General features: G+C 43.6%; 1 protein-coding gene across 1 annotated transcript in view; it reads left to right on the top strand.

Moving 5' to 3' along the window:
• The first annotated feature begins 8,410 nt into the window (after positions 1–8,410).
• IGF2BP1 (insulin like growth factor 2 mRNA binding protein 1) overlaps positions 8,411–20,781 on the top strand; it is a 31,449-nt gene continuing 19,078 nt past the window's right edge. Inside the window, exons 1-3 of the mRNA XM_040537049.1 lie at positions 8,411–8,494; positions 9,492–10,094; positions 11,133–11,193. Of these exons, the coding sequence (XP_040392983.1) occupies positions 9,920–10,094; positions 11,133–11,193 (236 nt within the window). The 5' untranslated portion in view covers positions 8,411–8,494; positions 9,492–9,919. The remainder of the gene's footprint in view (positions 8,495–9,491; positions 10,095–11,132; positions 11,194–20,781) is intronic.

Here is a 20,781-nt window from a genome sequence, read left to right as displayed (position 1 = left end):
CTGAACAAGTGCTTTATTATGGCTCTGTAGATGCTGGAGGTATGTGTCAGTAAGGTAACTACTTCATCTTGCCCTTGTACAGCTGGATTTAGGAGAGCAGATGTACCCCTGATGTTAATTATACCATTAAAGTGTAAGGGGTTAAACCCCACTCCCACCAGTTCTGCTGTGATTGTGTGCCTGGTAAGATGTTCTCTGTGGTGTCTGACCTGCCCTACCCAACCCAAGTCCTATCTGGGAGGAGAACTGGGCCTACAGCATTTTAGTATGTGAGTTCTGGTCAGGGGCTGCTCCACGGGTGTCCTAGCTGCTCCAGGATCCTTGTTGCACCCAGGTTTAATCTGTTGAAGGAACAGAGAAGGATATCTTTGTGCTATTTTAACACACAAGCTAAGCTCTATTTGCATCTTTTCTGAAGCAGTGCCTGTGGCTGGTTGTGCTGACTTGTAAAACATAGTCCTGCCTGTGGCTTAGTTCCCCTAAGCTGCCTGAACTTTTACAGGAGGTTATCCAAGTTACAACCTTCCCCTCAGGTCTGCCAGCACTTGTTTATGGAGTTCAGCTGAGCTGCTTGGAGCAGTAACCCTACACACCTGGATATAGGAGGGATATGTGTGCCTATTCTCCTGGGCTTGGGCTGGCTTAGCTACATCATGGATTTGTGCATGAAAGAAGTAGACTTTCTTGTTGGGCTGCACAAGAAGCAGACCTTAGTGGAAATGCAGTAATAACGGCGAAATTGAAGTATATCAATGATTTCAGTGTGGGAAAGGGTTTCACCGTGCTAGCACAGTGTCCATGATGTAACTTGTCCTGAACAAATGCAGAAATCCAGCATGATTGAAGTACATGTCTCTGTGTAAAGCTTTCTACTTTGAAATTCCTTCCTGAAACATACTTTTTCTGCCTTTTTTTTTTTTTTTAATTGAATAGAATCATAGAATATCCTGAGTTGGAAGGGATCCATGAGGATCATGGAGTCCAGTTCCTAGGTCCTCAAAAGACCACCCAAAAAATCAGAGTATGTATCTGAGAGCATTGTCCAAACACTTCTTGAATTTTGTCAGGCTCGGTGCTGTGACAGCTTCCCTGGGGAAAAACTGAGAAATGTTGTTGAGAAATGCTGCTGTGACACACTATCAGGCATAGGTTTGCTTCAACCACCACCTGTCTTCCTACACCAGGAGTGCATAGAGTGCAGAATGAGCATGCATCCAGCTTACTGCAGCCCTCCTTGGCAGAGCAAAACTCTTGCTACTCTGTAGTTACACAACTCCCTGGCATAACCAGCCTCTTGGGCAAAAAGTCTTGCATCTCTATTACATTAAGATAAAGGATCAGAAGGATATTTTTAGGGTAGATTGAGATTTCAGTGCTATTAGGGAGTAATTATTACTTTCACAGGAACTACTTAACATTTGGTTTAATCCTTTAACTATTAGTACACACACATGCCAGAGTGTTCAAAAGCTTTTCACCCATGCAAAAGCGTCATGCCTACTGTACTAAATGATGCACTGTAATAGTTAAAAGTAACCAATTCACACTCCTATCACAGTTGTTAATCAATAAAGTGGAGTAGTTTAACCTGACATCTTTATTATGTGTATTCTAGGTACTTCACTCCTAGCCAACTTGGATATCTTGTTTCTCCAAAGTATAACCTATTTGTTTTCCTCTCATTAACTGCCTCTGTATGATGTCAAGTTAATAGAGTGAAATAAATATCCAGCAACATTAAATGTTGACCCACTGTTCACAGTTACGGTTATTTCAGGGCATCTGCTCATGATCCAGTTTGGACAGCAGCATCACTCTAAAGTTTCTCACAATCTTTCAGACAATAAATAAATCAAAACCAACCCAAATAAACAAAAACCAGGTACACAGATTCCTAAAGACAGACAGATACTATCTGCATTTCATTCCATCAGTGTGATATCCACTGATCAATGTGTAAAAGGATGAACATTTGCCTGCCAGTTCAGCTCTGAAAAGTGCAGGGGCAAGGACTGAACTGCGGGCATAGAAAAGGGCCATGTGCCCACATTTGCTTTTTTTCCAGTGTAACAGAGGGTCTAATTAAAGATGTAAACCTTGCTCCTCTCTAGCCTTAGCCCATCACAGCTATGATATGAGATAGCAATGCTATCCATAGCATTATCTGTGATCTGCTGCATTCTCTAATAACAAGTTGTTTCATGAGCTTCAGCTGGATCCTGGCTTGGGACAAAGAGCACTTCAGATTAGGTTTCATCCAGCTGGGGCAGTTGTCTCCCTGCACATTAAGCAAGAGAGCTGGTGCTGCCCCATTTCACCATATTCTGCTGCAGAGCACTTAGTGAGTGTGACTTAGTGAGACAGAGTTCTCCTCTTGTCTGTGGCAGACCTGGCTTGAAAAGTTGTTTCAGGAGTTTGGGAGTGTTGGGAAGGACACAGCTGTGCTCCTGAAACAGTCCTGCTCCGCTTTGAGACACTGGAACATCTCAAGGGCAACTTTGATTACAAAGCATTTCAAATATTAGATGTCCCCATAATCATGGAAAATAGGTCTTGAAGTGACCTTAACAGGTCATCCATTCACTCCCCTGCTGCCAGACGGGGTCAACTCTGTTTAAACCATTCTGAATGGATGAGAGTCTGATCTGTTCCCAAAAATTTTCAGAAATGGAAATACTGTGAACTTCCCAATAAATTTCTTGCAGTATTTAGCTGTAACCTCACCTTCAATGGCACAATTTACACCTCTGTCTTTTCCCAGTGGATATGATGAGTAAGGTTTTCCCTTTCCCTCTGGAGTAGTGCTGTCTAGTTGCTGTCTTGTGTGGCACCAGTTAGGGGATCTCTTCTGATAGAGAAGGATTTCAGGTGTTGCAGGTGACATGTGAAAATAAGACTTTCTGCTCCATTTTGTTTGCAAACATTAGGCTGATCTGAGATTCCTGGCTGTATCCAGCTATGATTGATCAGTATTAACATCTGCTCTACTCCTCAAATCACAGGGAGAGAAAGGAAGAGAGGATTTTTAGTTGTTGTTTTTCCTCCACCCTCATCCTCTCACTGAAATCACAGACATTGGAACAGCTTTCAAACTCTGGTCCTCGTTCAGGACTGTTTCTGTTCTTAACTTACCTTAGCTGCTGTCAAAGGCACAGAGGCTTGAGGCTTTTTTGGGGGGCTCATTTCTCTCCCTAAGGTACCAGCTATGTTGTGCAGGGATGTAACTTCTACATGCTTTGTTTTTGCTCATCCTAATCCACCTTGGCAGACCACAAGGTCCTGAATATCAGCTTCTTTGTTCCAAGCCCTGATCCCACAGCACAGATCCATCTTTCCCCTCTCTCCTCCAAGGACTGCTTGGGCTCTCACTGCCTGCTCATAGCCTTGGCCAACATACATGGATCTTTTATATCAGAAGTAGCAAAGACTTCTGCCCTATCCCAGGTGCCAGAATTCTGTCAGGAGACTCAGGTTTACCAAAATGCACCAAAGGCAGCTTCAGCTCTAGCTGAAGGCAGAGAGCATTTGTCTGGTTCCTCATCTCGTCCCTGGTGCTTAAACCTATCCAACATTCTCATTTAGCTGCATATGGGACATGAGTGATGTTCTGACTAGAGTTACAGCGGATCTTTCAAGCAATGAGCATCATTTCATCCTCTCTTCTGGGTTCAAGCCTGCCTTCCCTTCCTGGGCTTGCAGGAATAGATTTTTTTTTTAATTATTATTTATTTTTTTCACAATAGCAAAATACCAGATATGTTTTTAAATGCCAGTACTCCCTTTTAACTGAAAAACAAACAAACAAACAAAAAACTAGGGCCTTTTAAAGCTTTTAGTGTATTCTTGATTAATTCAGCTCACTGGCGTGGCTGTCTCTGGTCCTTCATGACTGCTTTTTATTTTTTATTTTTTTAAAACAACAACCCCAAAACAACCAACCAACCAAACCAAACCAACACCAACCAAACAAACAAAAACACCCAAAACCGGGAACCACAAAATATAGGAACTATGGACTTCTACATGTCCCACTCTCCATCTATTTCTTTTTTTCTTGAATGCTTAATTTACACACCAGGAACAGGGAGCTACAGCACAGTAACTAGTGTAGCAAAAAGCCCATGTAACATCAGTGCATGACAGATTTATTTGGACCACAAAGATGTCTCTAGAGAAAAATCCAAAGACTGCTCCTTTTACCACCGTGCAGCTGTGCACTGTCATTGCTTCAAATACGTGGAGAGGTGATCTGCACTTGCTATAGCATCAAAACTTACATGTCTTGTCCTTTTAGTTCTTTACCTTGTGGCAGCTATTTTAACATTAAACATATTTTACTCCGTCTTTAAGCAAAGACAGAGCCAGAACTAAATGGCTGGAGAGACTAGAGCAGTGGAGCTGCAGGAAAGGAGAAGAAATAATCAGTCCTGATAAATCCCAAGTACATACCAGCAACACAAGAAATTAGACAACACAGTCAATGGCAAGGCACCTGCCCAAGTGGCTGGTTCACTAGCATGAAATTATTTCCATCTTGTGCCTTTGATACTCTCCTAACATCACCTTTCCAGCAGCCCAGCGGTACTGGTGCCCCGGCACAGGCGGTGGTGTATGGTTCAAGGTTTAGATTGTGAAATGACCTATACTTGTGACCCACAACAGAAACTGTTGCTGCAGAGTTACCCACCTCCCGGGATAAACTTGTTTTGGGTTTGAGGAATTACACAAAAATGAAGTGGTATTAGTGGCTGAGCCTTTCATTGCCTCCTGGACTTCAGGGACTTTCAGAAAGTGAAAGGGTGAAGAGCAGTGAGTGCTGCAGTGCCCTCCTTTCTTCAGGGGATTTAAATGGTGACTTGAAATTAAAGGACCCCCAAATTTGTACTCACGTAGCATAAATCTGATATAAATGTATTTCTTTCAGACTGGAGGAAATTTGATACAAATGCCTACTGTTACCAAGAGGAAAATGTTTAATCTGTGCTTTATAAATGCTGTGAATGTTTGGAGGGGGGTTCAAAAGATCAGCTCCTTCTTGAAACAAGGTCAGGGGGAGTTCAGCAACGGCAGGATTCATCCCCCACAATGCTTTCTGAACTACGTGAGTTTTGTTTATCATTATACCAAGACAAAAACTTTCCTCCACCTTTCTAGCCATCAGTAGGAGAAATGTCTGCTCCAGCTATCTGTCCAACTGCTCACAGTGATTTTGAGGAAGAAAAAACCAAATTGACATGTTAGAGAGATCTGCTATAAAGAAGTGGTGGTATATTCAAAAGTAAAATTAAGGAGGGAAATGAAAAATTAAAGGGATTCTTTGAACAGAAAAATTTCAGGGTTCATTCCAATAAGCGTTTTATTTTCCTTGCATTTAGAGTTTACTACTTAGCCAAAAAAAGGACTGCAAAATCAAAACTGAAGCAAATCAGTTCCGTTGTGGAGAAAAAATACCTATGCAAAGCAAGTTTGTTTTGTTTAAGTTTGAACAATTCTCTGAATATTTGCAAGACCCAATGGAGAATTTAGGTTGCTGAGAGAGATGAGCACCTTGCCCTGAAGTGAACACAGAAGTAGCTAACAAACAGACGTAGAGAGGAGAAGAAAATAGCTATTTTGTTGTGGTTTTCTTTTTTTGTTTTAAAGGGACTCCATCTTTTAGTACCAGAACAAAAGGATTTTTCAGAATGTGAGTTGATTTTTTGGAGCCTGAGTTTATTGCAGCATTTACTTTGTTTTTAACTGAAGCAGTAAAATGTTTAGGGAATATCCAGATCTTCAAACAAGTTGCAGGCTTAACCTATTGCATCTTCAGCACTGTTTCTTTTGAACCTCCCATCTGAATAGCCCTTCCAGAGAGGAGAGGGTGTTTCCCATTGCTCAGCACCTTCCTTGGGGCTGAGGACACACTTCTGCTCCTGAGCTTTAGCAAAACAACATTTGAATGTCAAGATTGTGTTTCAAATGCACAGAAAATCAGGAGATTATTAATAATCTACTTCAAACCTTAATTTTGTTTTAAATTAAACTAATAGTTTCATAGTAAGTTTGATTCTTATCTAATTTGTCCACTCAAGTTTTAATCAACTGGATCAACTAGATCTTCTTAGATATGAGCTGCTTTTTCCAGTGAAGAATGTTTCCACATAACAAAAACTGAACAGAAGTTGGTTTAAACTGTGATTCCACTTAAGTAAAAGGAAATATTTCCAACTGTAACCCTCACACTTCTTATTCTGTTGAATTCTCACATACATTTTATGGACAGGCTTGCTCTATATTCAGATTATTTCTGTTAGCTGAGGTTTGTTTGAAACAGATTCTATGAAAATAAATTATTTTTTTCCCCTCTGTGACCTATGTGTTTTACTAAAAACTTTCAACCCATAAATATTTCATAGTAACTAATACATACATTCAAACTTTTGAAAATGAAGATTTTTTGAAGTTTCCAGGGTTTCCAAGTATATCTTTAATGTTGTCCAAATTAAACATTAGTGATATCACCAGAGATTAAAAACAAAACCAAACAAAACAAAACAACAAAATAACAACAACATTTTTTAAAACCAAATAACTGGCAGAAAAAATAACAATATATTCCGTTCTATTTTACCACTAATCTGTCATAAAGATTATTTCTATTTGAAATATTTTATGCCTCAGATCAACAACAATACCTCACCAGACTGCAGTAATTATACCCTTGCATTTGAAACCCACATTTCACTGAAATCTTAGATGTATTTTTTACCACCCAGTTTTAACCTTGTACCTTAAAAAAAAAACCAAAACTCCAAAGTGGCAACAGTGATTATTTGGACTTACAGATAAATTGTAAAAACTGATTAAAAACATTTCTGCATGACTCAAAGATTTAAATCTTAAAGCAAACAACAAGAAAACAAAACCAAAAAAATACCCCAAATCCAACAACTTTTGCCCAAATTAGAATTTATTTATAAAATCATAAGCAGCATTATGTTGATACTGAGTGTGGCTATACAAATTTGAAAATGCTTGTAAACTTGCACAAAGGAATCAAGTACTCTGAGTGATTTTTACTACTGCAAGAAAATCCTGGGGGAGGAAAAAGGCCACACATGCTTTTAGAAGTGACTGTGCCTGGGTGAAAACTTGCTCAGCTCTTCCCTAGCTTCAGATATCCCACTGGATTTTTGGTGCAGTTCCTGGTAGCATTTAAATCTGCAAGAGAAGAAAGGTTTCCCTTTGGAGATGATTTTGCAGAGCTTGTTTTGCCCTATCTCAGCTGGGGCAGGGGTGAATGGAGTTTGGGTTGGAGGGCAGCCTTCTCCCTCATCTCCTGCCCAGGGATGAATGCAGCTCTATTACCCCCAAGCAGATCAATGATTTAGTCTCTGCTGTTTGCATTCTCTAAATACCTTGCATCTGGAATGCTCTACCAAGGGGAAGGAGTTTGACTGATAGCCTTCTTTTTTCAAATCTAAATTGAAGACTTCCTTCTTTGTTTGGATTTTTTTTTAAAGTTGGTTTCTTTCATTTCATTATTTGAAAGGATTATGTTACATGGGGAAAGTTGTCTGTAAACCAGTAAAAGCAAAAACAAAAGTATTCTGGTCAAGATTAGAAATAGATCTGAAGCAGATAGTGGATCATTTATTTTAGCTGTATTTGTGTGTGATGTAACTGTGGAAGAAAGTGAATATTCCAGTTTTCAGTCAGGCATGGCTTGAAGTGCAGTTTCCAAGCTGCATGAAATTTACTTCCAAATTTCATTTCTTTATTCTTTTCACCTATGAATTTTGAGCATGGATTATTCATTGGTAGCTTCAGAAGCATGCACATGGACACAGCAGTTCTTCTACAAAAACTCCTCTGGCGAGTTTGGTTTGGTACTTCCAGGAGAGCCAAGTAATGCAGCTGGAAGTATGGGAACCAAATTTCCCCTGGTGAGCAGCATCTACGTGTTTTTAAAGCAAAAACCCCGGTATAGTAGAATGGATCAGATACAGAAGGGAAAGCTAAGGACTCATTGCTTTAAATTACTATTTCCCAGTTTTGTTATTATTCATTTTATTGAGTTTCCTAAATGGCTGTAGCACAGAGCACATAGAAATGTCCTTGGGTATGTGCATCTATTTTTTAAGGTTTACACGGCAACTGATTCTTGAATAATACCGAATTTATTTACTAACAAATTCTCCACGTGGCTCTTCCCCAGCACTGCCGTGGCTGGCATAAAAATAGTAATAATAAAAAGAAATGTTTAGAAATATAAAGCAGCACAGCACATCTGTGTAGTACTGAGAGAACAACCAAAGAACCCAGGCGTACTGCTAGTGCCGGTCCCCCCCCCCCGGGGCCTGGCCCCTCCGCGCGGCCACCCCGAAAGGCGGCGGGGGCAGGCGCGGGCGCGGTGCCCGCCGCGTGCCCGCGCAGAAGGCGCGGAGCTGCCCGAGATAAGCGCGCCCGGAAAGCCCTGAGCCGAGCGTTTCTACCGATACCCCAAAAACTCGTGCGTTCGGAAATCATTTTTCTGTGTTGTTTCTTTATCGGGGGGACGGGGAGAGCGGGACCTTCGGTCCGGCGGGCAAGGCAGGCAGGAGCGCGTCCTGCTCGGGAGCGTTGCGTTTAATTGCAGGCGCGGAGGGGCCGGCCCGTGCCTCTACTTGCAGCGCCGCAGGAGGGAGGCACCCTCCCCGCCCGGCAGCATCCCGGGCAGAGCCCTCGGTGCACCGGGGTCCCCCGCCCGCCCCGTCGGGGGAGGCAGGAAGGCGGCCGGGTGGGTGAATGGGGGAGGGGGGCGCGCTGCTATTTTCAACCCGTCTCGAACCTAAATATAAAAGTATCCAGAAAAAGCAGGCGGGGAGGGAAAGAGGCAGGGTCTCGGGAGGGGGGTGTGTGCTCCACATAGGTCACTTGGCCGACAGGGCGCGCTCCCCTCCCGGCCCGGCCTCGTCCCCGTCGGGGATCGGACCTTCTCCATCGTGGGGCCCTTTTGTGCCGGGAGGAGCCGCCCCCGAAGGCTTCCGCAGGGCTGCACATGAAGGGCTTAAAACAATACCGGGGACAATAGCCCCCCCGGGGGGCTCCCCTGTTCACCCGGCCGCGCCGGGCCGCCCCCGGGGGGCGGGAGGGCCATTCTTCCACAACCCCACTCCCCTGGCGCCAGGGGACCGCCCGGCCCCTTTGATGCCGAAGTTTTTTACACCCAGAAAAATCCCATTGAGGCACCGGAGAAGGCGTGGGGGAGGGTCGCGGTGGGGGAGGGGGACTGTAGCAGATGGTAAAGTGCCTCCGACGGGACGGGCGGAGTTGGGGGGGGAAAGGGGTGGATGCGCTCCTCATTCCTAAGGGTGTGTGTGCGTGGAGGTAAATAGCGTAGTATTTAAATTAAAATAAATAATTAAGTGGTGGCTGCCCCCTCCCCCCTCGGCCCCTCCCCCCGGGGGCCGGGCCCTCCCGCATCACCACGTGGCTTCCTCCAGCAAACATTTTCACTCATTTTCCAGGTCGGTTTTATTTAGAGGCGGTGCCCGGCTGCCGAGAGGCGTCCGGTGACACTCTAGTGCCACTCCACCGACTTGGGGGCCCCCAGAGCCGGCGCCACCGCCTCCCTGCCCTCCGCCACCGCCCGCCGGAGCCGCCCGCCCCGCCGCCCCCTTCCCTGGGATCCCCCCAACAGTCGCCGCACCCCTCTCCAAAGACAAATCCGTCAATCCAACAAATCAAGCCAAACAAACAAAACCAAACAAAATAAAAAAGGAGGGGGCTTAAAAAAAAAAATCACCGAGCCCCCGCCCCTGCTGTGGGGTGGCAGAGCGCGGCCGGAGTCCGACGGTGCGGACGCACGGTGGAGCCCCCCCGGCAGCCGCGCTCCGAGTCCCGGCGCGCCGCCGCCCGCCCGCCGCCCCCCGCCGCCGCCCCGCCGGCAGCCACCATGAACAAGCTGTACATCGGGAACCTAAACGAGAACGTGACTCCGGCCGACTTGGAGAAAGTCTTCAACGACCACAAAATTTCCTTCAGCGGGCAGTTCCTGGTCAAGTCCGGCTATGCCTTTGTGGACTGCCCCGACGAGCAGTGGGCCATGAAAGCCATCGAAACTTTTTCGGGTAAGCGGCGTTCTCTGGCCCTCTCTCCCCAATCCGCTTTCACCTCCCCGGCGAACTGCGGACACCCGCGGGGCTCAGCCCCCCGCCTGGGCCTCGCTCACTGCACAACGGGGAGTGGGGGGGCCTCGTGCCCTCGCTCCCCGTCGGGGTTTGCATCGCGGCGCGGCGGGGGCAGACCCCGCTTTCCCTTCCAAGCGTTAGCGACGAGCAGTGTGGGGGTGCAGAGCGGGGCCCCCCGCAGCCTTTTGCCCCGCGCCGCCCCCCCCGTCTCCGGGGGCACCCCCTGGGGCAGCCGTGGCGGGGGCAGCGCGGCGCCTGCCCCGGCGGGGCTCGGCGTGGGGGTCCCGTCGCGACACGGGCGGTGGGCTGGGACTTTGGCCATTTTGATTTGAAACTGGGTTTCCTGGGGCATGTGATGTGTGGAGTAGCGCGAAGGTCGCCATGCTGCTCGCAGACAGAAAAAAGCTCCCCGGGAAGCAGATAATTTCTAAAATTTTTGAATGTTTCCCCATGCCCAGGGCTCCTCCCGCTAGGCTCTTCCCATCGCTGCTCCCCTCTTCCCCTCCCTCCCCCAAAATAAATAAATAAACGAACGGTAAAGAAAACCACCCCGTTTTCAAAGAGAAATCCATTTCTGCCGTGGAGTTAACATTTCTAGTCTTTAAATAGGGAGGAAGATTTCTGCCTAGAGGAGTTTTGGAGGGATCGAACATACGGAATTAAATACAGACGAAGATTTTTTTCTCAAAATACTATTCTTCATTTTCTTTTGGTCAAAGCAGACCAGTATGAACTAAGGAATTAAATATTCCTAAGGAACATTGTCCAGACAGCTAACTCACCACTCCCTCCCACCGCTTCCCATTTGAAGCCAGTCTTGTATTTAATAAAATGCACTTGTGAAGAAATCAGAAAATGTATTTTTGTGTGCTTTGTAATAATTCGAATTAAATCGAAAGTTTCGCATGATAGAATGTTATCCAAAGCTTTCTGACCCCCTCCACCCAGATTATAAAACCAGACACATTTTGTTTTTAGGGAAAGTGGAGCTTCATGGAAAACAGCTAGAGATTGAACATTCAGTACCTAAAAAGCAAAGGTAATACAGTGTTCTATTTTTTTTTTTTCTGTTGGGGGGGGAAAAAATCGTAAGATAAAGGAGGCAGAAAAAATATATATAAATATGTGCATGTGAAATTAGGTACGGTAGAGATTTTACTTTAGGTATGTCCCCAGTGAGATAAGAGGCAGTTTTGAAGATGAGCATTTGATTCCTTATCTTTCTTTATTTTTTTTTAAAGAAAACTTTCTTTGTGATTAAGCTTTTTTGTTTGTTTGTTTTAAAAAATGGTTAAACAATTATCCAGCAACTCACCCAAGGTGATGAGTGACTGAGACGTTTTGGGTTGGGATTTTCAAACTTGTGGCACTGGAAGAATTTCCCAGCATTGCTCTTGTCCTCCTCTGCAGAATGGGTGAAGTTTGTTGTTTTCTAGCAGAATTGTAAAGTTTTTGTTTGATTGTTCTTTGTTTTAAAGCAAAATTTGCTGGGATTGATGGTGAAGACTTGAAAAGAAAAAATATGGGGTTTATTGCTCTTTGCCATGCTGGGGAGGGATTTAAACCCTGGCAAGGGCAGGGTGCTGGCCCTAGCTTCTGGCTACTGTCAACTTTTCTTTTCGGGGCTGGAGCTGCATTTCTTCACGTTCTCGGTCTACCTGAGAAATGGCTTCATGGGCCTCTGGCCTTGCCTAGTCCAGCCTCTCCATGTTCTTGGCCCTTTGTTGTGTGCTCGGCTCATGTGCAGGATGCCAAGCCCTAGAGCAGCTCTGAAGAGCTCACAAACTGAGCTGCTGAGCGCTGGGGGTGCTCAGAGTTTGTTTTTGCAGGGGCCCCTCCATGGAGATGCTGCACCCCTCTCTGCTGGGCGAGTTCATCCCAAACTCCAGTAGTCCACGTTGGACCACGCAGCCCGATTCGCCCGTGTGATGAGGCGGCTGCTTCAATGCCTGGGCACAGAAGGAGGTGGAAGAGTGAACTCTTCCTCCTGAAACTCGTGGGGCTCCCTCACCACTGAGAAACCCATCTTGGGACCCCATTTTGGGGTCTTAACCCCCTCAGGGGGCTGTGAAACTGCACTGATTCCTTCCTTGGAGGGGCCCCTCTGCCCCCTCAGTGGGACCATGAGTCCTGGAGGGCCGATCCCAAAGGCAAAAATCCATTTAACAATTTCCTATCCAAGGTTTTTTTTGCAGCAAGACCCACCTCGTGGAAGGATGATCGATATTGCTCGTTACAGCACTCAGAGACTTGCTGTGGCTTAAATATCAATGAATGCAGGGGTGTTATTGGAAAGCCAATTACCCTATGAAGGGTAACATAATGACACTCAAAAAAAAAAGGGGGGGGGGAGCGGCACAGAGGGTCGCTTTTTTTTTTTTCCCCTCCCTCTCCTAGTGCTGCTGGATAATCAATAGGTTGTGGGGAGTGGAGCAGATTTCAGGGTATTTCCCAGCTCCCTTCTTCCCCCTCTGACTTTTCCTAAGAGCACTCCGGGAGAAATTCAATGGAAATGTAAATATTTCTTTGATGGCTGTAATTCAAAGAAATACTGGTTGAAACTGTACAATAGGTGGAAGCAAACGGAAGGTTAGTTAGCACGGTTTAATGAGAACCAGGAGAAATGCAATTCATTATATTTCGTTGCTAAATCCCGGGGTGGGGGGTGAGAGGGTGGCTTTTAATTTTAGCCCCATAGCCCCTGTCTGTTGCCTTTAAAGATACAGGAGACATTTTTTGCTGTTGACTTTCCTCATGTGCTTTGCTTGAAATAACTTCGTTAGCCGAGATTTGGTTGTTCCTTGCTCAGTGATTGCCTACTGCAATGGAGCAGTTGCTACAGTTACTTTGTCTTAGTTTTGGGAGGCAAGTTTGTATTTCTGGGTCAGCAAAGGCAACTTTGGCAGCAGCTTGTAGACTTTGCTGGTTGTTTGCCCTCATCTTCGGTGGTGTGTGATGTTATGGCGTATTTTGCTATCCTCCCCCTCTGCTCCTCATTCTGGATGAAGGCTGAAATGATGGGATGGACTGCCTCTGTTTTGAAGTTGGTGGCTTCCCCCCCCCCCCCCTTTTTTTTTAAGACTGGATTTTCCAGTTTAAAGGCACATACGATATGGTTAATTAAGTATGAGCAGTGAGGACAAAATCAGATGGTTTTGGTGTGATCTGAAAAACTGCCCCCATCCCCCAACCTGATATTATTTTTTTGAGTGTAAAAATGTGGGAAAACAAGTCATGATCTATGGTATGCTTCCCAGATAATTTATAAAAGAAGAGCTTGTCTTTGTGTTTTTTTTTTCTTTGAAACTGCAAATACAAATGTTCAGGAAAACTGATTTGGGTGCTTTTAGAAATAAACGTGTTCAATGAAATTACATATTGTAAGGAAATCTTTCTTGCTGGTGTATTTCCTTCATTAAATTTTCTCCCATCCTTAACTGTATCGCAGAAATGAATTAAAAAATAGAGAATTTGTTAATATGACATTAGAAAGAGTGACTGGTGTGTAGCTGCTCCAAAACTCACAGAAGAGTAAACTGATTTATAGCTGTTTAATTACAGTAAATTCTTCAAATAACACTTAGAGCTGCAAATTATCCTAATGATCATAGGAAACCATTTTGAAGAAATACTTTAAAAGTATTACTGTAAAGGAGAGCCATTGATGATAAACATAACATTTGATTAAAACCCCTCAATTTTAAAATTTGTTTAGACTTATTTTAAGTATCTTGTTGTTTTGGAGTTATTTTTCTGTAACTTTGCTGATGGAAAAACTTGGGGAAACCTAAGAATATTTTTTTAACCTGAAAATTTCTACATGCTTTATTCCTCAGAAGGTTAAACAATAAGAAGTTTTAAGGGGGAAAAAAGTTCAATTTTCCAACTCAAGATTCAAAATCAGTTTGGGGGGTTGGAGCTCCAAAACTGAAAAGACCTCAGTAGATAGTATTAGAACAAATGAATGAAGGAAGGAAGGAGGAGGGGCAAGGGGGGAAAAAAGTGAATCCATCAAGCAGACATTCCAAATATGAGGAATGTGGAAGTGAGTCGACCAGAGAGAATGAAACCAAGTAATTGGGGGAAAGAGGGAGTTTGGTTGATAACAGCCAGTAGACTTAAAACTAGAAGTTTTTGTGCAAGGTATTTTTATGTAGAAGTCATTCATAAACAACTCTTATTTAGAAGGGTCAGTGAGTTCCTGAGTAGAGGTGGGAATTATTAAATGTTGTTAATGACATGAAGATACAGTGTAGCACATGGAATCAGATGGAGAAATTTTAAAATTGCCGTTTTTTAAGTCTTTGTTTAAAATGAATGTTTTTGCACTGGAGAAATACTTTGTGTGTGCGTAATCATACACTAAATTATTTGTAATGAAATATTTTAAAACTTGATAATAGCTACTATGTTTTCTTTGTATATATTAATCAGAAAATATGCCTTTTTCCCCTCGTATTGTTTGGATTCTGTGGACAAAATGAACTGAAAAAAGTTTTTGGTAGTTTTTTCATGTAAAATAAAGACTGTTTGAATACCGAGACAAAAAAAATCCCCTTAGGCCATTTCTAAGGGCATTCTCTTCCCCTTAAAACAGGTGTGCTTTACAAGTTATAGTATCGTTACAAAATTAACAATACCCTTGTACACTGCAGTGTTTGAAAATTGAAGCACAGGATGAATGCTTTTTTCTGAGGATGTTTAATGTGATTTGGTTTGTTACTACTTTTCTTGATTACGAAAAAGGGTAATAATACTGAGTTTCTCTATTTATTTTGAGTGCCCATCTTTGAGCTGAACTCTGCAATACTGAATTTACACTGCTCAGAAATGTGATCATTTTGAAATTAATATATTTTAATATTTTCCAGCTATAAAAAATAGAAATAATTTGTCATTCAATGATGGATTAATAATTTGTGAGCACATTTCATCAATTCAGTTTAAAACTGGGATAATTTGACTAATTTTAACAACTTGGGAGAACAACTATATTTAACAATTTGCAGTCTGAAGTTAAAGAAATGCCTTTACTTCCCATTTTCCAAGTTGGAGCAGTAACTGGGAAATAAGTACGAGAAACTGCAATTTAACCATAAATTTTGTAGCCTCAAGTTTTGAACCAATAGAAGATGGATTTTGTCCTGCTCAGACGCCTGCTTCAAGTGTCTGATAATTTTTAAATTCAGAAGAAAAGAATTAATTTGGTGGCAAAAATAAATTCACTGCATTGGTGGCAATTGCTAGGGCTCAATCTGCTTCTCCAGTTTAATCTGTGTCTGTCTTTGTCTTTTAGGTTAAAAAACAAGCAAACAAACCACAGAGATATGGATAAGGGAAGTGGGGTTAAAGTACTCACTTTGAAAATTGAGACCTTTCATAATTAAAAATGTAGAAGATCTCTTCCCCCTCCCCCAGCCCAAGCCCCCAGAAATGTTAATGTTTTCCAGAGTTACCAGTAGGGTTTGGGAGAGTTCAGGAGGCTCAAGAGGCTGCTCAGGATGGCACAAGGTTAGCCCAGAAGTATGAAACTCCAGTCTGGGGCAGGAGGAAATGTCTCCAGCCCCTTTTCCTTCTGGAGATGGCATTACTGACTTGAGCACATGCCTTTCCTCTTGTTTCCAAATTTGCTGAATTTAGCAAATTTGGTATTTCTGCCTACTTCAATGCAGCCAGAAAGGATTTTTCCTGCTTCTCTTAATGATGCTACTGGTTTACAGCTTTCATGGCAGCTATAATACTCTAGAAATGGGGCCATACCTGTATGGCACAGGGAGAAGTGGGAGCTTAAAGCAACTGCACAGAGAAGCACCTGGGGGATGCCAGTGTCTCCCCCTTCCCCAAAAGTGAGGAGGACAGCAGATGAGCAGAAGGAAACCCAAATAATTCAGGGAACCTAGAAACTGAGGTTGCAGGTTTCTTTTGAGGAAAAGGCATTTTCTAGAAGTTGCAGAGACATTTCTGGGGTTTTGATTCACCAGAGAGGAAACTTTCAAAAGTTTTAGGTGAAAACTCCCATTTTCAGCATGCCTGAAGGCATTTAATAGGAGCTCACACCTTCACTTCAGCTAAATCGCCGAATCCTGAGCAGTGTTAATGCATGTAGCCAGCTGCATCTTTCAGTTTGTGTGTGAGGGGTTTCCCAGACACCAAACAGAGCTAAAATAAGGGATGGGGGGGGGGGGGGGGGGGAAGGAACAGCAGAATTATGAGTGCAAGATCCGTCCATCCTCCTCACTGCAAGGTTTATCACCAACTGATGGTGTCTGAGCCTTTGTGCACCTTTAAATTCTTATTGTGCCCAGTGTGAAGTCCTCAAATGTTGTGGAAGAATCCTTCACTGAATACCTGCAGGTATTTAAAAATGCACTTGCTCAGGGAAGGAAAACAACTACAACAATATGCAGGAAAACAACTAGCATGGGAGAAAAATGCCTCAGAGATGGGGGTAATGTCCTGCAGCATTCTGCCTCTGCTTGGGATTGCTTTTACCTGCTCCACAAAGTGTTGCAGAGGCAGTTGTGGGATAGTCTGCTCAGTGGGAAAGTTTTTCACTTTTTTTTTTTAAGAAGTTAGAAGCCCAGACCTGCGCCAGGGGTATGTTTTTCTCCTCTCCAGTAATCTGTATGTGGTTTTATCGTGACTGCTTTCCCAGGTCAACTGGTCATTACCAGCACATGGGAATTTAGTTCAGAAATCTTTGCTGGACTTTACCTGACAATTGTCAGCTTATCCTAGATGTTGTGGGGTTGGGGAAAATTACAGAGGCCTCCTCTTTTCCTTGTTTCTGTAAGTGGTGCTGTGGGTGTGCATATGCCTCTCTTCTCTGTTGCATGTTTTCTGTGATGTGCAAGCCATTCTGCCTGAGCAACTTTGAAACCTGTTTACCTGCAGACAGGGTGGCTGGGGGAAACACTGAGGTTGGTCTGGGATACCTCCTGGGTCCCTTCCCACCTGAGTTGTGCTGTGAACCTAGTGAAGATGTGTCAGACCAAAGCGGGCTGGAGGTTTTATACTGCTTGTGTATTGGTAATGCCCTTGGGAAACTGAAGTGTTTCTCTGTTGGAAAGTTAGTGTCAGGTGTTGTTTTAAGCTGTTTTTCTTAAAACCAGAGTGTGTATTCTTCTGATTGAATAGCCTGCTGAACAGGAGTGGAAACCAATTTGCCATCTTTTTTATGTCCAGTGTCCATAGCACACTCTTGGAGATGCTGGAGAGGTCTTCATGATCCTAAGTATAAGGATTAAAAAGAAAAAACATGCTTTAATTGAAACCTGCTCAGTTTTCTCCTCTGGACGGAGGCAGTAATGAATGGGGCTTTCTGCAAGGGGTCTTGAAAGGGTTGCAGCCCTTTATGCCACCATGCTGGCTCCTGCCAGCTCTTCCTGTAGGGGACACTGCACAATCTTTCTATGTTTCCTGGGGTTTGGCTTCATTTTGAATGTTGTGCGTGACACTGGCATGCCCTTGACTTGTGGATAGGAGGTTTTACAGGGAGCGCGTGGTCTCTGTGGGTGGGTGCTGGCTCTCAGGAGCTGCAGGTTCTGTGCAAGAGCAGTTTCTGGAGCGGGATTCTACCAGACTGCGTTTCTGTAGTACTGTGGTTTCAAGGTGCCTGGGGTTATCCCAGTGGTCTCTGTGTGCCGTGGGGGGCTTCTGTGCTACTTGTGGTGCTTTTGGGAAACCATCAGCTACCACTCACCCTTCCCTGAACTATTGCCTCTGGTCAAGCCTTCTACAGCCCCTGCACTGGGGCTGCTCCCCAACATGGCTAATAAACAAGAGCAGAGGACACTTCATTGATTCTTGCTCAAAGTGGACCAGGACCTGGCAGAGCCTTGGCAGAGGGGGGCATTACTGAGGACAGGGCAAGAGCAGTCAGGAGGGCACTATCAGGGCAGTAGCACAAGCACAAATGCACCCCTAGCCTGCTCTGACCTCCTGATGCCAAAGAGCAGGGGAGTGCAGCCTTCTCAGCAGAAAAAGAAATAATAAACAAACATAAAAATCTGTCCATCTGTTCCTCTTAGAGGAGCCCTTGTGATCCATCAGGAAATGGGTCATTTGTTTTATTGTAACTGACACTTGGGAGCTCTGACACGGTCAGACCTGAAACTTCACACTTTTCTGGCTACCTTAATTGTCTGGTCCTTATGCAGGAAAACAGTTTAAGGACATAAAATGTAATCCACCTGCATCTGTGGCAGAACTGGGTCCGCACTTTTTCAAGAGTAATACACCACATTGAGTTTACTGTGCTATGACCACAGTATGACCATAATAAAAGTAGCAGCAACCTCATGCACCAGGAACCACTCTGAGCTGACAAGGCTCCATGCAGAGCACAGCAAGATGCAAATCCTGCACCATCCAGGGGGTGCTGTGAAGTGTAAACAGCACTTGAGGTTACAGTGAAACTGATGTGCACAAAAAGGAGAAAGTTTGATTCTGATGCAGGTCCTGCAGCAGCTTCCTTTTACAAAGTAGGAAGTGTAGCTCTTAGGGGAGCAAACTCTTGTACTGGAGTATAAAATGGGGGGATGAGGATCTTGAGCCAAATAAAAGGAGATGGGAAAAAATGTACTCAGAGCCAGATTTTCCAAGTTGTACTTAATCATCTAAATAAAAGCTACGTTTTCAGATGTGATTAGCACCTGATATGCTGAGTACTTTTGAAAAATCTGACTGGTGTGGTTTCTTCTTATTTTATTATTGAGATTTTGATCTGCTAGCTCTGCCAGATGATGCCTGGGAGGTTTAAGCGGTGACTGTCCCACCAGGTCCTGTGTCTTCAGCCTCTGGTGCTGCCCCAAAGCATCTGAGGTGGGGGATGAATGCCATCCATGCAGGCTATCAAATCCAGAAAAGTTACTTGTCCCCCTACTCTTGTGCTTCTAGCTGTGTTGAGAACCATTGCATATAGAGCTTGTGCTGAAAGGCTTGTAAAACTGGGAATTTCAGTAGCATGGTTCCTTCTGGTGAATGTGCATTGAAAATAAATCTGGATTTGTGGATTAAATGCGAAATAAAGGACACTAAGTTGTTGCACAGGGAGGTGGGGATGATTCTCCCGTCTAGCTCTCAATTTTCTCTGACTTGTCACCTGCAAAGCATTGCCTTTCCTTAAACTCTTTCATGAATCAAGGCTGTGGGATCAGACATTCTGAATATGTTGCATGCAGAGAACTACCTGCAGGTAAATGATAACTATATTGTAATATCACAAACAATAAGCAGCTTTTACCTGAGGTGCTGGGAAACACTGTATTCTCAACAGGAAAGCTAATGGGGTGGGATGACCTCTGCTGTTCTGCCTTATATCCAGGACTGTCAATCTTATCCTAATCATTCCTTGTTTAATATTGGTCATGTCCAAGCAGGCTTGATCACCAGAGTGGGTAGTAGTCATGTGTACACGCATTTATATAAATATACGTGAGAATGTATGTTTTCTTTGCTATGAAGACACTAGCTTGTGTTTTGTGATCTCCTGTGGTTCAAGCCTCTGGCATAAAAGTGTATACAAATTGGTCAAATGAGCAAAGAATAAAAGAAATTTGTGATCTCCACTATAAGTAAGAAGATGTGGCTGCTATACTCTTTTTATGGAGTTGTTTGTTAGGGTGTAATTTCACGGAGAGCCATGAACCTCACATAAATTTTCTGCTTTTAGGCTCTTATTCACAAGTCTCCTAAGGACATGCTTTTAAACAGGGAAGTCATCTTTTTGAAGTTAATGGGGTTGCTTCAATGTTAAAATGAGGCATATGCTGAATTTGAGCCTAAGTATACAACTTTATATGAACTTTATATAGTCATTGTTTAGCGTTCAGTTACAGCTGAACTAATAACAAATTTCTCTGACATCTGTAGCCTATTCTTGATTATGGCAAAGATGCAAAGTAGCTGTGACTTTTATATTTGATACTTTTTGTGGAGAGTGAATTTCTGCAATTTCTTTAAAACTATAGCTTGAATGAAGAGTTTGCATCAATGAGTTTTTATCTGTCTTGTGATATTGTTTCTGTGCCTTACTGGTTGCACATGCCTGCATGCCTGGCATGAGTATTTGCACAGTGCAAATTTTATATTTAGTTTCCCCAAAGTTGTTCATGCAACTTTGAAAGCTACTCTCTGCTGCTGTTTGTACCAGTAAAACTTGACTTGTGAATGTTTATGGAAGGCAGACAGGAGAGAGGGCATGAACATGTCTGTGGGGAATTCACTTAGGAAAAAATCCAGATCAGATATTCAGACAGCTTTGTGCTGGATTCCCCTAACTGTGCAATGAATTTATTTGGTGTATGTGTCAGTTTGGCTTTTAATGTTGCCTATGCCAAAGTAGTACTGGTGGGCTTTAAATGGCTTTGCTTAGGCATCCCTGTAATAAGATGAATGGCAATCAAGTAGAAAAGCTTTATTTTTGCTGTTTTCAGCTCCTGCTCTGTCCTACCCAAGCTTCAGATTTTTCCTTTTCTCCTCTCAATCCTGACACTTTCTTTAAAAACGAAACAAACAAAAAAACAACGGGACTAACAAATATAAGATCGCTTTCCCTATCTGGAAAGTTTACATTTCTTCTGCTGAATAAATTCTTCTTCCAGCTTTGGGAGAAGGAAGAAGCCAG

The sequence above is a fragment of the Cygnus olor genome, chromosome 25 (genome assembly GCF_009769625.2).
Source record: "Cygnus olor isolate bCygOlo1 chromosome 25, bCygOlo1.pri.v2, whole genome shotgun sequence".
Lineage (NCBI taxonomy): Eukaryota > Metazoa > Chordata > Aves > Anseriformes > Anatidae > Cygnus > Cygnus olor.
The sequence above is the reverse complement of the archived record's forward strand: the minus strand, read 5'-3'. Positions and strand labels throughout refer to the sequence as shown.